Consider the following 15,003-nt stretch of genomic DNA (forward strand, 5'->3'; position numbering starts at 1 on the left):
GGTTAGACAAACACCTATCAGGGATGATCTACAAGCTGCTTTGTGCTGCTGAGAGTGCAAGACATTGGAATTGATGACTCTCAAGGTTCCTTCCAGTTCTATGACTCTATAAGAAATATCTGAAAAGAGTATGTGGCTGATCCAAACATAGAAAATCAATGAGAATCTGTTTTTTGGCTTACACAGTCTTTGATCAGACCCTGTGAGAACAGAGATAAGAGAAAAAGAGAACTGGCAGTTAGCAGGAATGCTGAATGCTGTTAAGAATATAGGGAAGTGTTATGTTCAGACATCTTTACAATTTGCTCTTTTGATACAATCATGTGATACGAAGAGGGCAACAGATTTTGAAATATTCCAATATTCCTCAATGTTATAAATATTTTATTAGAATAATAGAAAAAATACATACAGATAACCATAGGATACACACACAACTGGAAGTTTAAGGATAAATTTAATACTTTTCAATATGAAACAAGATACTCAGTACATATCTCATGGAGATATATAACAAAGTTAAATAATGTAAAAGAATAATCATGAAAATGACACGACAGTGTGTAGAACTTTCTTAAACAAGGATAGAAAGATTCAACTTTTCATTGCATGAAACCGAACTATATATTTACTAGAAATGTCTGTTTCCCTCCATCTGTGATTTTTTGGAAACATCAATGGTTAGCCATATTTAAAAGCAACTAGCCATTTATGTTCATTTTTTAAACTATGTATGTACAGTATATACAAATCTTGCTCAGATAGCTAGCAAGATAGTTTGTGTGTTACACTAATGATAATTTGATATCTGAATGCATATTTCTATGGTGACATCAAAATTTTACTGACCTTGGTTCGCTCTTGAGGTTGAAATTTTTTATTCTCTTTGTGTTGTATCAAACACTTTGAGATTAAACTGAAAAAATAGAATATCATTTTTATGTCACATGAATATTTGACTCTATGTAATTTAATATTAGATTGAGAGCTGTCTGAAAGGACAGAAAAACATATGGATTTGTATAAGCTTTGCAAATGTAAAAAATAAAATGTACCAGATTTGGCATCTCTTTTATATATTGCTATGGAAAAACATAGATTTAGAACAATCTTTATAACAAGGACAAAAAGTCTTTGCTTATATATATATTTCTATATATCTACTAAAAGCTATACCATATTGCCATAGTCATACCAAGAATTATAAGATGTTCACGGGATTTATTATAGAATGACAGGCCAGTTGAGATAGATGGTGCTGCTTAGACACAGAGATCCCAAAGGAGAAATATGGACAGCAGTGAATCCTAAAAGGGAGAGTAGGAATATTAACAAATATTGAATCAGCAAAGGTTTGCAATGTGACATGATGGACAAGGGGCCAGTGTAATTTGGGTTCAATATTCAGAATTACATCATAGAGCAGGGATGCAACAGTCCCTTTCCATAAGACCATGCTGCATTTATACCTAAAATATAGTGTTCAGTTCTGGGTACTTCATTTTTTAAAAAACAGCTTGTGAAGCTGGTGGGAAATCAGAGATGGGCAACAAAAATGATCTGGAAGTTGGAGGGATCAGGTTGTAAACACAAACTATAGTGCTAAATATATATGTGAGAACCTGGCAAAGGAGAATGAAATAGTGGTATGAGGGGAAAAAAAATCTATAATTCATTCAAAATAATATAATGGAGAGAAAGAACTTGTGTTCTTGAAGGGAGGTAAAAAAATGTATGCTCATTCGAAGGAAAAAAAAGATAAACCTTTGAAATGTGGCTCCCAGAAGTGCTGGAAACCTATTCTCCTGGACTTTCAAAGGTAAATTGGACAAAACATGATGGATTAGGTCTTTTCCTTCTCTAATACCTAAAATAATCTGTCAGATTTAGAGATGATTATGTAAAAGGACAGTATGCAAGCTTATCTGAATGTACTGGGTAAATTCACTTTTTAAAAAAAATCTCATTGGTCCAAGATTTGTCATCAGATTCCAGGTAAATATGCATTCATTTCCTTCAGTTTGCACAGATTAGCATTATTCTATCACAATGACATAGGATGTACTCAAAACAATTTAGTGCCATTGGAAAAAGTGGAGTTCATCATAAAGCTAAGGTGTATCTGAGATGCTGGGAAGCTTTGAAACCTTATTATAATAGTCTTACTCTCATTTATATCAGATTTGACAAATGTATTGTGTAAACTCCTTTGGTTCAAGTATTAAGGCATTTTAGAGTTCTTTAAAAGGATTTGCTGAATTTTTATATGTTGTTTTTTTTTTTTAAGTTTACCCTACAATGGGACTATGAAGGATTTAAAAACACACCGGAGTTGGGAAAAAAAATAAAACCCCATGCATAACAACTGCATTTTTTTTTAAAAAGCACTTTTGTTAGTAATTGATTTAATACATCCAATGAATGAGAATGTATCACCACAACACTGCATTAAAAGTCAAGAAAGATACTGTTGGTATAAAGGTGGATAAGCTGTAGATGTTCAAGACTGATGCACCAGAACCTCTTGCATCCATACCTGCAACAAATGAAAAAGTTTGGGATTAAATTAATGCAAATATATGTGAGGTCTCAAAACAAAGCTATTTGGGCACACAACTCCAATTAAAATTAGTTCTTGTTAGGAACGTAGATACTTTTGAGGATCTTGCACTCTGTCATTTTTTAGCTCAGATTTATTACAGATCTTAATTTCTGCTAATCAATGCAAGGTTTACCAAATAATTTTAAATATGCATAAAGAATTGAAATACATTCAAAGTGTTAGTTTGCATTGTGAAACTCAACTAAACTAAGCTCAAGTCAAGTTCATGACCCTAATGCTATTATGATTGTCTTGTACCCTGTCACTGGGGTATAGAACTTTCATAAAACATTTGCAGAGCAAAATCTTTCAAAAATTGTTTTTCCAGGAGGCATGCACTTGGCCAAATCCTCAGCTGGAGTAAATCAGTGAAACCCCATCTCTTGTGAGAAATTCTAAGGCCTGAGCACTCCTTGAGTACCACAGTAGCAAGATGACGACTCCATGAGCAGAAAATCATCACATTGCTTACTTGGGCCAGGTCTACACTAGGGGATAAGTTTGAATTATCCAAACAACACTAGGGGATAAGTTTGATCCAGCTATGTTAATTGTGTAGCTAGAGTTGACATACCTCGATTCAAACTTTGGCACTGTCTGCACAGTGGGAGGTCAATGGGAGAAACACTCCTGTCAACTTCCCTTACTCCTTGCAAGTAGGAGTAATACTGGTGCTGACAGGAGTGCCTTCTGCATTCGATTTAGCAGGTCCTTATTAGACCCACTAAATTGAATGCCAGAAGATCGACCTCCAAAGCGTCAATCCATGAGTAAGTACAGATGTTGCCTTGGACATGCAAAATCTGGAGCAACAAAGATCAGAATTTGTGCACCTTCTGTATCTGCTCTGCCCATAATTTTTGTAGTGTCAAACAATATGTCAACAGGGGAACCACAGTGTTAACAAGGCACTGATCTAGGAGTCCAGTGACTTGGATTCTCTTCCCAGGTCTGCCATTGACATGCTGTGCAGTCTGGTGCTAACCACTCCACCTCTCTGTACTTGTTTCTCCCTCACACTTTGCCTATTTAAATTTGTCAGGCTTTGCAGCATCTCTTACTAAGCTGTATGTTCAGTGACTAGCACGAGGGTTTCTGACATCGGGAGGCATTTCTGTAAGACAAAATAATGACATCGCCTATGAGTGACGACATACTAGTCAGCTTGGGAATCCTTATCTGATCACTGCTAGTGCCATCTCCACCATCAGTTGTCGCTTTTACTTCGATAATGTAGTCTTCATTGAATGGGAGTAGAAGTTCTGCTGATGTCATATTGGTGTTCAGTATATTCACATGTTTTTGATTGCTAGTTCTGTACAAAACCTGCAACACAAAATAAACAGATTTTTTTTAGGGATGATGCATGTAGTTTTTCTTCCACCATGTTCTTTTCTGAATTTAATTTCTTGCAAAAGGGTTAAATTCTAAAATAACTTTGGAGGGGATCTCAGTTTTAGTTGAGCAGAGTCATATTCAATATCTAGAAAGGCAATAAAAGCAGATATTAATCAAGCTCTTTTATGCCAGCTTTAATCTAAAAAGGCACTATAATGATAACAAATGAATAATATATTCTCTTGAGTTTCTTAGTAAAGTATTGTTCTATAAATTATCCCTCCACTTGGAACTCATCAGTATCTCGAGCAAACACTTAAAGCAACAAATAGAAAGGAGCTAATAAAAATGTGGAAATTATGGGCTCTCCTGGAAAAAGTGCTGCCAGTATTGAATGGTATTCTGTCATGGAACTTAACTGTATTTGTCCTGATGCATTTTAAACATTGCGAGCTCTATCCATCCCTTGGTTATTTCAGTATTCATTGAGGTAACCCAGGGTTGTAGCCCACAATGCTAAAATATTTCTCCCTGGAGAAGGAAGGATATTGGTGGTGGTGTCCAGTAGCTCAATGTGTCCGCACCTCTCTTGCTCTTTTAAAGTCTGGACTTGACCAGGATAACAAAAGTGGGTTTCCTGACTGGGAAGATAGCATGGATTGGAAGCCCAGAGCACATGCTGATCCAATGGTATCCCCAAATGATAGCATCCATTAGAGTGATTCTTATACTCAGAGGGGCCTTTAGTTGCCAGAGGTAATTGCATACAATAGAAGATATCAGTAAGAAGGGACTAGAAAAATAGCAGAAATCCACTGGAAATGTAGTCGGAATAGCCCCACTATAAGTTGTCAGTGCCTATCTATCTTGCTGAGACAAGGTAGGTTGAGGAAATATCTTATTGGGCCAACTTCTGTTGGTGAAAGACAAGAGCCTTTGAGCTACATAGAGATCTTCTTCAGCTCTAGGAAGGAGAGCTCTATGTCGCTTGAAGGCTTGCCACCAACAGAAGTCAGTCCACTAAAAAAATATGACCTTACTCAGTTTCTGATTTCCTGGCACCAATACAGCTGCAGCCGCAGCTGCCTACCTGACAGCCTCTTGCACTGCCCTGTAGGTTGCAGCGCTGCTCAGAATTGTTAAGAGATCCCTCAACACGCCCCTTGCACTCTCAACCCCACCTCTAAGCCACAACATGCCCCTGAAACCATGGCCTGTAAGGTGGTCCTCAGGGAATTATTTTATGGCTTTCTTCCTTCATAATGGCTGAGGTGGGAGATTCCTCCATTGGCAAACGTGGGATTTTTAAGGCCTCTTTAGCTGCTCCAGGGCTCTTTTTGGCGAAGTTCTCTGATGCAGAGGTAATGATCTCTCCTCTTAAGGGCACGTCTAGACTATGTTTAAATTTTGAAAGAGAATATGCAAATTCTGCAGGAATTTGCATATCTTCTTTAAATCGTGTTTTCAAAAGCAGGTCTTTTGAAAGTGAAAGTAGCTTGGACGTGTTTTTTCAGAAAATCCTCTCTTTTTCGAAAAACCGCATAATCCTCATTTTTTTAGGAAGAGCGGTTTTTTGAAAAAGGGTTTTTTTTTCCTGAAAAAAACGTATCCAGATTACTTCCACTTTTGAAAGACCCGCTTTTGAAAAAGCAATCGGAAGAAGATATGCAAATTCCCGTGGAATTTACATATCCTCTTTCGAAATTTAAACGTAGTCTAGATGTGCCCCATGTGCCTATGTCACTTTTGAAAATGGGTTTTAGGTGCTTTTGAAAACTTTTACCTGTGTAAAAAGACTTCGGCAATAAACATTTATATTGCATGTATTGACGTTATAGCCATGGCAACCTACTGTTGTGCCAAATACTGTAGAATTAGTGTTGAATCTGTGACTATGTATATTTGCATTCCAGCTATGGCCTGAGAGCCCAGAGACCTAACTTTCCAGATGCGTTACAACAGGCTGTAACTAACCATCAATCTCTTAATACAACCCTGAATAACACAAAAATGTTGTCAGCATTGACTTGTAAAGACTTGTTTATAGTAATAACAGCAAGGGATGCAAATAAAAGTAGCTCTAAATTAGCATCCTCTGTAAGCAATTAAGACAGGGGGTTCTCAAAACTTTCTGGTCTGCGTCCCACCCCGTTCGATGCAGACCTTTCAGTGGATCACCAGCCAACCATCCAGGATGACAAAATGGGTGCAGGAGGGGGTGGGGATCTGGCCAGGAGGTTGGGTGCAGGAGTGGGCGGGGGTGGGAGGGTGTTTGCTTTGGAGGGAAGGTGCAGAAGCAGGGTGAGAGGCTGGGCATAAGAAGGAGCAAGGGTGCTGGAGCAGGCTGGCACATGGCAAGTCTAAATCTATTGGACTGGCAATGCAATTTGGGGTGCAAATTGTGTAGATTTCCTTCAGCTGAGGATCTGGCTCACTGTTTTGTTCTAAATGAACTAATCGAAGCGGCTATACAAAGGAGGTGTAGGGAAGAGGTTTTGGGAGTGGCATTGCACAGCCCACGCTCGGGAGTTATGCAAAATAGCTGCATCTGTGAGCATTTTAAATTCTAAATTTGTTCTGTGGCACCTTAGAGCCTAACAGATTTATGTCATGCATCTGATGAAGTGTTTTTTATTGATGAAAGTTTATGCCCAAATAAATCTGTTAAATCTCTAAGGCACCACAGGACTCCTCATTGTTTTTGCAGATACTGACTAACACAGCTACCCCTCTGAGTCTAAATTTGTTGCCTTGGAAATGAACATGAAAAAAAGCACAAAACTGAAGTGTTTATTGCCATAAAGTACTGTCACTATACTGTTTTTACCTACCTTATATCCAGTTACTTCAGATTCATTCTCCATTGCTTTCACTTGCTCCCAGTTCAGTACTACCTTGGAGTCTGTAACATTCCATATAACATTTCCTGGAGGCTGACTGGGTGCTTGAAATACATAATGAAAGCATGATTTTAATTTACTTGGCATTAGTGATTTATTATACAGCAGCAAATAATAGTTCAGGTAATTGACTGTCATTACATGTTAGATGTAAAAGCAACTCAGAGCACCATCATTTGTATGCTGTATGGTTCAGAGACTAAATTGGAAAAACAGAAGAGGAGATAAATAGAGACATACAAAAATGTTATTTTTGAGGCTGACTTATCAGACTACGGTCCTTCATTGAACATGGCCAGATTGGCTTTTGTATCAAGAGATAAAAACAATGAATTAGAATAAATTACAATAAAATAAATGATGATATAGACATTTTAGATCTTTAACATATTGTTAAGGCTGCAAATATTTTGCACGGAATAACTTCCTTCACAAATGTAGTCTTTCTTCATTTGAATGTGTGGGTTATAGCAAAAGTATTTGACATTTCTTTTGCTACTCTGGGTATGATTATGAAGTTATCTGTAGATTTTCAGTAATTCTCATTAGAGCTGTAGTCAAAATGGTCAGATTAATCAATCACTATTTTCTCTGTTTCCTGATGGGATAAGGCCACAATTTTAAAAAAAGGACTAGTAAACGTTGGGTGCCCAAATTATTGAGACACCTCAAAGGGGCCAGATATGCAGAAACAAACTCCCTTCCTTTGAAACTCAGGATCCCTTAAAGCAGTGAAGGGCGACCCAAGCTAGTGAGTGGGTCTCAGAGTGGCCCTCCATCTCAGTGGGCATCAAGATTGCCATAAGATGGTCTCCCAGGATCGGGTAGTTTTGCTGACTGCACTTGCATACCTACAATTTCCAGAGTGTGCTGATTCAACCACAGCAGTGCTTTGGTTGGATACAGAGGGAGCACACAGCTCATGCAATCAGCATGTACCTCACTTCATTTGCCTTTGCTTTATGTGACTGTTACTTGAGAAACACTGGCAGGAAAAAAAAACCTACGCACATGAAAACCAGAAAAATCTGACAACCTGGTGCATAGGCACCGGTAAACAAAATGTCTCTTGGGCCACACGTAGAACCCCAAGGAGCAGCATGCTGACCTCAGGCTATCAGTTGCCCACCCCTGCTTTAAAGCGTCTTATTCCTACAGAATAAGCATCTACAGGCAGTCCCCGACTTACGCGGATCCGACTTATGTCGGATCCGCAGTTACGAACGGGGCTTGCCCCGGAGGACACGGACTGCAGGACCTCTCGGTCCTGCCGCCCGTGTACTCCGGGGCTTTCTCCGCGTCTCCCTGGTCTGCAGACCAGGAAGACACAGAGCAAAGCCGCGGGGGGGCTCGGGCAGCGGGGCAGCCCAGGCGTGCCTGGGCTGCCCCGCTGCCCGAGCCCCCCCGCGGCTTTGCAAAGCCTTGGGGAAGCTGGCAGCGGGACAGCCCAGACGCCCCGCGGCTGTCCCGCTGCTGGCGTCCTCAGAGGCTTTGCTCCCCGTCTCCCTCGTCTGCTGGTCTCCAGCAGACCAGGGAGAGTGGGAGCAAAGCCGCGGAGGACCCCGGCGGCGGGACCGCGGTGCGTCTCGGTCCGCTGCCCACGTCTTCCTGGTCTGCTGGGGTGGAGGGGGCGCAGCTAGTACGCCCTCCCCCCCCAGCAGACTAGGCTTTTCTCCAGACGCCTGTGGCAGAGCAGCTGGGGCGCTGCCGGTTGGTCCCGCAGCGCCACTCTGGGCGCTACTGGACCAACCCAGCAGCACCCCAGCTGCTCTGCCCCAGGCGTCCTGATTCAGCTGCTGCTGGTCAGTTTCATTTGCAATTCCGACTTGTCTCATCTGCATCCCTTTTCTGGAAAAGGGGTGCAGTGTAGACACAGCCCAGGTGTATAGGTATGGCTTGGGAACTCATTTTATAAAGTCAAGCAAATATTCTCTTTTTCCAAGTATTTTCCATGCACTAATATCCTCTAGAGCTGAATCTTATAGCATATTGCTCTTAAATGAGAAACTGCTGAGCTACAGTTAATCTGCAAATTTGACACCATCAGTTTAGGATTAAACAAAGACTGTGAATGGCTAGCCAAGTACAAAAGCAGTTTCTCCTCTCTTAGTGTTCACACCTCCACATCAGCTGCTAGAAGTGAGCCCCACCCTCCTTGACTGAATTAACCTTGTTATCTCTAGCCTTATTCTGGCCTGCATATTTATACATGCCTCTAGAAATTTCCACTACATGCATCTGATGAAGTGGGTCTTTGCCCATGAAAGCTTATGCTCCAATACATCTGTTAGTCTATAAGGTGCCACAGGACTCCTTGTCGTTACAGCATATTTTAGTAATTCTCATGGATTGGGTTTGCAAAGAAATCATTCCTTTAAACCCATAGCAAAATACTAATATGTTATCTGTAAACAAGTGGGAAAATGTACAATAATTATGCAGACATCATAAGCCTCTACCATTTGCCTTACAGATGTAACTCAAGTATAGATGCACAAATCAATTTTTTTGTTCAGTGGCTGAATCATAAAAAAATGTCAAAATTGGTTGAATTGTATCAACAGAAACAATTAGAAATGTCCACTAACCTTAGAAAAAATATGTATTCTACCTGTACATTTATTTGAAAATATTATATTAAATTATATATATATATATGCAGAATAGTCCATTTAATTTGAGGGGTTTTATTTTTTATTTAAAAAAAAATAAAACAGAGAAATTCCAATAGCTAAAAGAAACAAACAAAAAAAATCAAAATATTTTGTTTCACAAATACCACAATGAAGTGTTTTGACAATTCTTAATTTTTACAATTTTCCGAAATTAATCCAAATTTATGAATTGTTTCATAACATGAAACAACTGGAATCTGCATTTTGGACTAAAAAAATTGCACCACAATTTTGCCCAGCTCTAAGCATGTGAATACTTCACTGGGACTATCAATGTACTTGCATTTAGTCACATGCTTAAGAACCTTTCTGAATTAGGGCTTCAATGCAGAACATATGTCCCAATGAATTTTATGTATACTGCACGTACTAATAAACATTAAACTGTTTTATCATATGGTTTTATGAGTGATCTGAACTTTTGCATAATTCCAATTTTATAAGGAAGCAGTGTCATTCTTGATCTTTGTTTTTAAAATATTTATTTGCATAAACTTAAGGTTTAAACCTAAAGTATGCTGCAAAAATATTCTGTCAAATATTTGGAATCAACAGAATATAATTACTGAAAAAATTTAAAGCCCTTCTTTCTGAAGGAAAATTAACTCTCCCCCAAAACAGTTCATATGTAAGAGCCAGTGTTTGACCTCTTTGCTATGCAAACAACTAAAAAGCTCTTTGGCACAATGGCCTTAACTTAACCCAACCTTTATAAGCTGAATTCACAGTTTAACTAGCTTTATATTAAGTTTCTAATTAATAATACTATGCTCATTTGAAAATGATTTTTGCCTCTCCAATGACTACTGCAGGAGCACGATTACCGAAATAGGTGTATTCTTCTGCAGGAGCTATTACAATAACTGGCTCCTCCTTGCTTCATTTCAGGATCTTCTTCACCAATTGCCAAGCCTGTACAGAAACTTATATTTGCATCTCTCCACCACATCAAGAAGTTTCAATTAAGAGAGAGCATCTAATCATTATAGACCAACTGTGAGATAATTGACCATGATGGGAATTATGAGTCCCATGCTGAACTGAAGCCTATTAAAAATGAAATGTGACTGGTTGACTTTCCCTTAGAGAGTTCTAATTAGGTTTATTCCTAGAATGGTGACACAAAATGAATGTTACCATTAGATTTATAGGAATTAAAATAGGGGAGTTGCTCTGATGGATCAATATATTGCATTTCTGCTTTTAGTTCTGCCTGATGTAATTGAAAACAATGAAGCTACTAGGGCAAGTTTAAACAGCCTTTATTAGGAGGTCACCTTCAGTGACACTCTTGCAAGGTTAATAAATGTGATGATACTTTCTTAGAAATATGAAAATGTGCATAATATTGAACAGGGGGAAATACTGTTTCAAAGGTGGTTGATACAGACCCTGCAACAGAAACAATTCAGTACGACTTAAAGACGTGTTTTTCAACTGGTGCTTTCAGCCCCTCTCCACCTCCCAGTATTGGACGTAATGAGAAGTAATCACTGGGGCTATGAAGCAAATTTTAGAACAATCTAATGCAAATAAAATATTGCTTTCCTTTTCTCAAAACACCCTTAACCATCCAAGTCAGGTTTTCTGTCAATCTCTCAAAACACACACATTTATATAGGCTTAGCATCAAAACACTTTTTAAAAACTCTTTCTTTTATAAGACATAAAAGAGGGGCACAATTTATTTTCATTAAATAAGGAGATGCCAGCTGGAAGAGGTTGAAGAAAAAAAAGGCTCTACATATAATGAACTGACTATGAAGAAAACATTGACTATTATATATGTAGACTGTGAAGTTGAGCTCTCATGATTAATGATTATGGTATATGACTTGTATGTTTCTTGTTAGAGATTAATATGAACTAATATCTTATAGGGTGTATGCAAAAATGTGGCAAGTACAGCTATAACAATTATATGCAGAATGAAAAGTGTATTATTCAAATAGATTTGAAGGGGTATTGGTAGAAATTAAAAAGCTTAAAACATGAGCAGATGTAAGAAAGGGACACTTATTTTCAGTACATTTTAATGAAAAAAAATGTCCATTTGTCACTGAAAATTTTGAATTTTCAAATTCTTCAAACCGGTTTACTCAAACATAGTAGAGAATGAAAAGAAAGGAAGGATGAGATAGTAATTTCAGACTGATGATGAATGTTTCATGACTGGAGAGTTTAAAGCAATTCTAAAAAAGCCACATTTGAATTAGTTTTCTTTGGAAAAAGAGAAGACTTGAAACATTAAAGTTCTTTGCCTGAGTATTAAAGTGATGCAAAAGGTTGTATACTTTCACTTAATTTAAGGGAAATTTTTTTTTAATTGCCACACACTTCTGTTGTGCCACAATTTATTCACCTTCATTGATCAATACCAAAATATCTATGTAAAGCTAGAAACTTTTAAACAGCCCGTTCCATCTACTTGATATATTAATTCAAGGCCAGCCCCAAAGGCCATTGAAGTCAATGGGGTGAGACCTTAATTCAATTACTATCACAGTCAAGTTGCTTTGTCTCTCCTATATTCTCCCTAGACACCACAGTGTCACAAAAAAAGGACTGCAGCATCAGTGAATGGATCAGCTAGTAGTCTTAGGGAAGAAAACTTGCATTTAAACAAAAATATGAAATACATGTTGCATGAATAAAAAATTATGAGCAAGAAGGGAACAAAAGTTCAGTAAAATGCTATTCAAAATGACAGTGGTGTTTTTACTTAATACATTTTGATACAGGATACAGTAGAATAGACAATATGAGTACAATTTTTTATTAGAATGATTAGATAACTTTTTGTATTTTCACAGACCAATTTTTAAATTCTAGTGGGCAAAATCCTGCCTGCCTTACTCACATGAGTTGCCAAGACATTAACTTTATTGGGATCTATTCTTCATGGGCTTTAGTCTGTGAATATAGTCAAAGGATGCATCTACACTGCACCGTTATTTTGAGATAATTAGTGTTATTTCGAAATAACAATGCTAGCGTTTACACAGCCATTCTATTATTTTGAAATAATTTTGAAATAATGGACAGCTGATTCTGAAATCTGTAAAACTCATGCTATGAGAAATAAAGCCTATTTGGAAATAGCTATTTTGAAATAAAGCGTGTGTAGATGCTCCACTGCTGCTATTTTGAAATAGCCACTCACCATTGGCCATTCTAATTTATTCTTTCCCAATGACTCTTGGGGCTCTAAACTGAAATAACTATTAGCTTATATGCTAATGTAGATGCGCTATGTCAAAATAAGTGTGCAGTGTAGACATACCCTAAGGCTGCGTCTAGACTGGCAAGTTTTTCCGCAAAAGCTACTGCTTTTGCGGAAAAACTTGCCAGCTGTCTACACTGGCCGGTTGAATTTCTGCAAGAACTCTGACTTCCTACTGTCTGAAATTAGTGCTTCTTGTGGAAATACTATGCTGCTCCCATTCGGGCAAAAGTCCTTTTGCGCAAAGCTCAGATTTGTTTTGTGCAAAAAAGCCCCGATCGCGAAAATGGCGATCGGGGCTTTTTTGCGCAAAAGTGCATCTAGATTGGCACAGACGCTTTTCCGCAAAAAGTGCTTTTGCGGAAAAGCGTCCATGCCAATCTAGACGCTCTTTTCCGCAAATGCTTTTAACGGAAAACTTATCCGTTAAAAGCATCTGCGGAAAAACATGCCAGTCTAGACGTAGCTTAAGGGTACATCTACACAGAATGCTTATTTCAAAATAGCACGTCTACACTACAAGGAAGCCTCAAAATTAGTCCAAGGCAGGCTTCCCTAATGTGGATGTGCTACCTCGATTTAGAGTTGCAGGGAATAATTACTTGGAATGGCCCTGGGAAGGAGCTATTACAAAACAGTAGCAGTGGATTATCCATACTACTGCTATTCCAAAATAGCTATTTTGGAATAAGCATTATTCCTTGTGGAATGAGATTTAGAGATTTCAAAATAAGCGGTCCATTATTTCGAAATGATTTCGAAATAACAGAATTAGTTATTTCAAAATAACTGTACTGTGTAGATGCACCCTATGTGGATATATCAGAGTCTGGCTCTGAGTATATGTTTGGCCCTTTATTCAGATATATTTGTGGATTTATATTAGTTAAAAAAGCAATGCTTCAAAATTTATGGCATGGAACTGCATCAGAACAGATGCAAAACATTTCCAGTTCTGTGGAAATCAACACAGCATTTGTAAAGTCTCTGGAGTTAAATCTTGTTTTGGGAGTAGTGTGGTATCTTGTGAGTAATTTGGGAAAGACGACCCACAAGTCAACTTGAGTGATTGTTTTGGGTGAACTGAAGTGCACCTCATAAGTCAGGCTCTACAGAGCTTATATTATAAAGCTCCGAACTAGTCAGTGAGTCACTTGGTTCCCTAGCGCAGAAGCTTGTTTTTCAACATAAAATCAAGCCTGTCTTTTGAAAATTCTCCCTGTCACTAAGCATTTAACAGTCCAATCTGACACACGTTTTGAAACCCATGGTGATGGCTTTCAGCTAATCAGGTGCATGAGCATATCTGATTTTTGCAGAACTATGATCATGCAGAAGTGAGTGTTATTTCTGATCTTAAATTTGAAAAACTTCGTGTTCTATTCTAAATGAAAGTCTGGTTCATTTATTCCTCTCATCATTCCCATTAATGCACCAGTTCTTCCTTTTGCCTGCAAGTGATGAAAATCCATTCTGGCCCTTCCCTCATTTATTTAGACTGATGATACTCACGTGTCTTTTTTGTAGTGGCATTTACTGTGGCACTAAATGGTCCTGACCCAGCGCTGTTGTATGCACGGACAGCTGTGTAATAGGCTAAATTGCTCTTCAAGCCTGTTATTCTGACTGATGTCTCATTCCCTGTAGCTTTTACTCTATTTGAAGATTCTTCTTTTCCACCATTATTCCAGTACCTGACCTGTGATACAAAACATAACGAGTTAAAACTCTTTCATGACAAAATGTTCACGCACAGTATTATGTTTGATTCCTCTAAGTGCTTTTTTCTTTCTTGAAAAAGAGTCGAATTACCTGAAAGTTGGAGAAATAACACATATCCTATGAAAATAGCATCGCTATTGCCTTTCTGGCTTTACCTTTCATACTAATATTTCACTCTTAGTGTGGTTATAGAAAAGAGAAACGTTAGACACAGTTTGAATTAAAATGACAACCATTAAAGGAAAGGCATTAGTTCATCAATGGCTGTTTACTCCAACCTTCTCCCACCCTTATAGTCTCTTCACCTCAACTTCCCACCATATGTGCCCCTTTTATCCCCTCTCCTGCATCCTGCCTCCCTAACTTCCCTTTGTCTTCAATGTCTCCTCTCCCCTCACTTTTCTTTCCCCCATAACAAGGCCCTCCACCCCCTCATAGAACTAATATTATGTTTGGTGCCAATATATGGTTCACTCTGCTTGTATGTTCTACCCCTCTTCCCACCCAGTGGCTGCTCCCTCTACTGCAAGCACTTCAGGCCAG

General features: G+C 38.4%; 1 protein-coding gene across 2 annotated transcripts in view; it reads right to left on the reverse strand.

Annotated features, from left to right (window-relative positions):
* Positions 1-373: 373 nt before the first annotated feature.
* CNTN3 (contactin 3) overlaps positions 374-15,003 on the reverse strand; it is a 274,591-nt gene continuing 259,961 nt past the window's right edge. For both annotated transcript variants that reach the window (XM_075938655.1, XM_006113828.4), the window contains exons 18-21: positions 14,251-14,437; positions 6,772-6,884; positions 3,760-3,928; positions 374-2,536 (exon numbers count right to left, since the gene is read on the reverse strand). In XM_075938655.1, the coding sequence (XP_075794770.1) occupies positions 2,433-2,536; positions 3,760-3,928; positions 6,772-6,884; positions 14,251-14,437 (573 nt within the window). In that variant the 3' untranslated portion in view covers positions 374-2,432. The remainder of the gene's footprint in view (positions 2,537-3,759; positions 3,929-6,771; positions 6,885-14,250; positions 14,438-15,003) is intronic.

The sequence above is a fragment of the Pelodiscus sinensis genome, chromosome 11, assembly GCF_049634645.1.
Source record: "Pelodiscus sinensis isolate JC-2024 chromosome 11, ASM4963464v1, whole genome shotgun sequence".
NCBI classification, from domain to species: Eukaryota; Metazoa; Chordata; order Testudines; family Trionychidae; genus Pelodiscus; species Pelodiscus sinensis.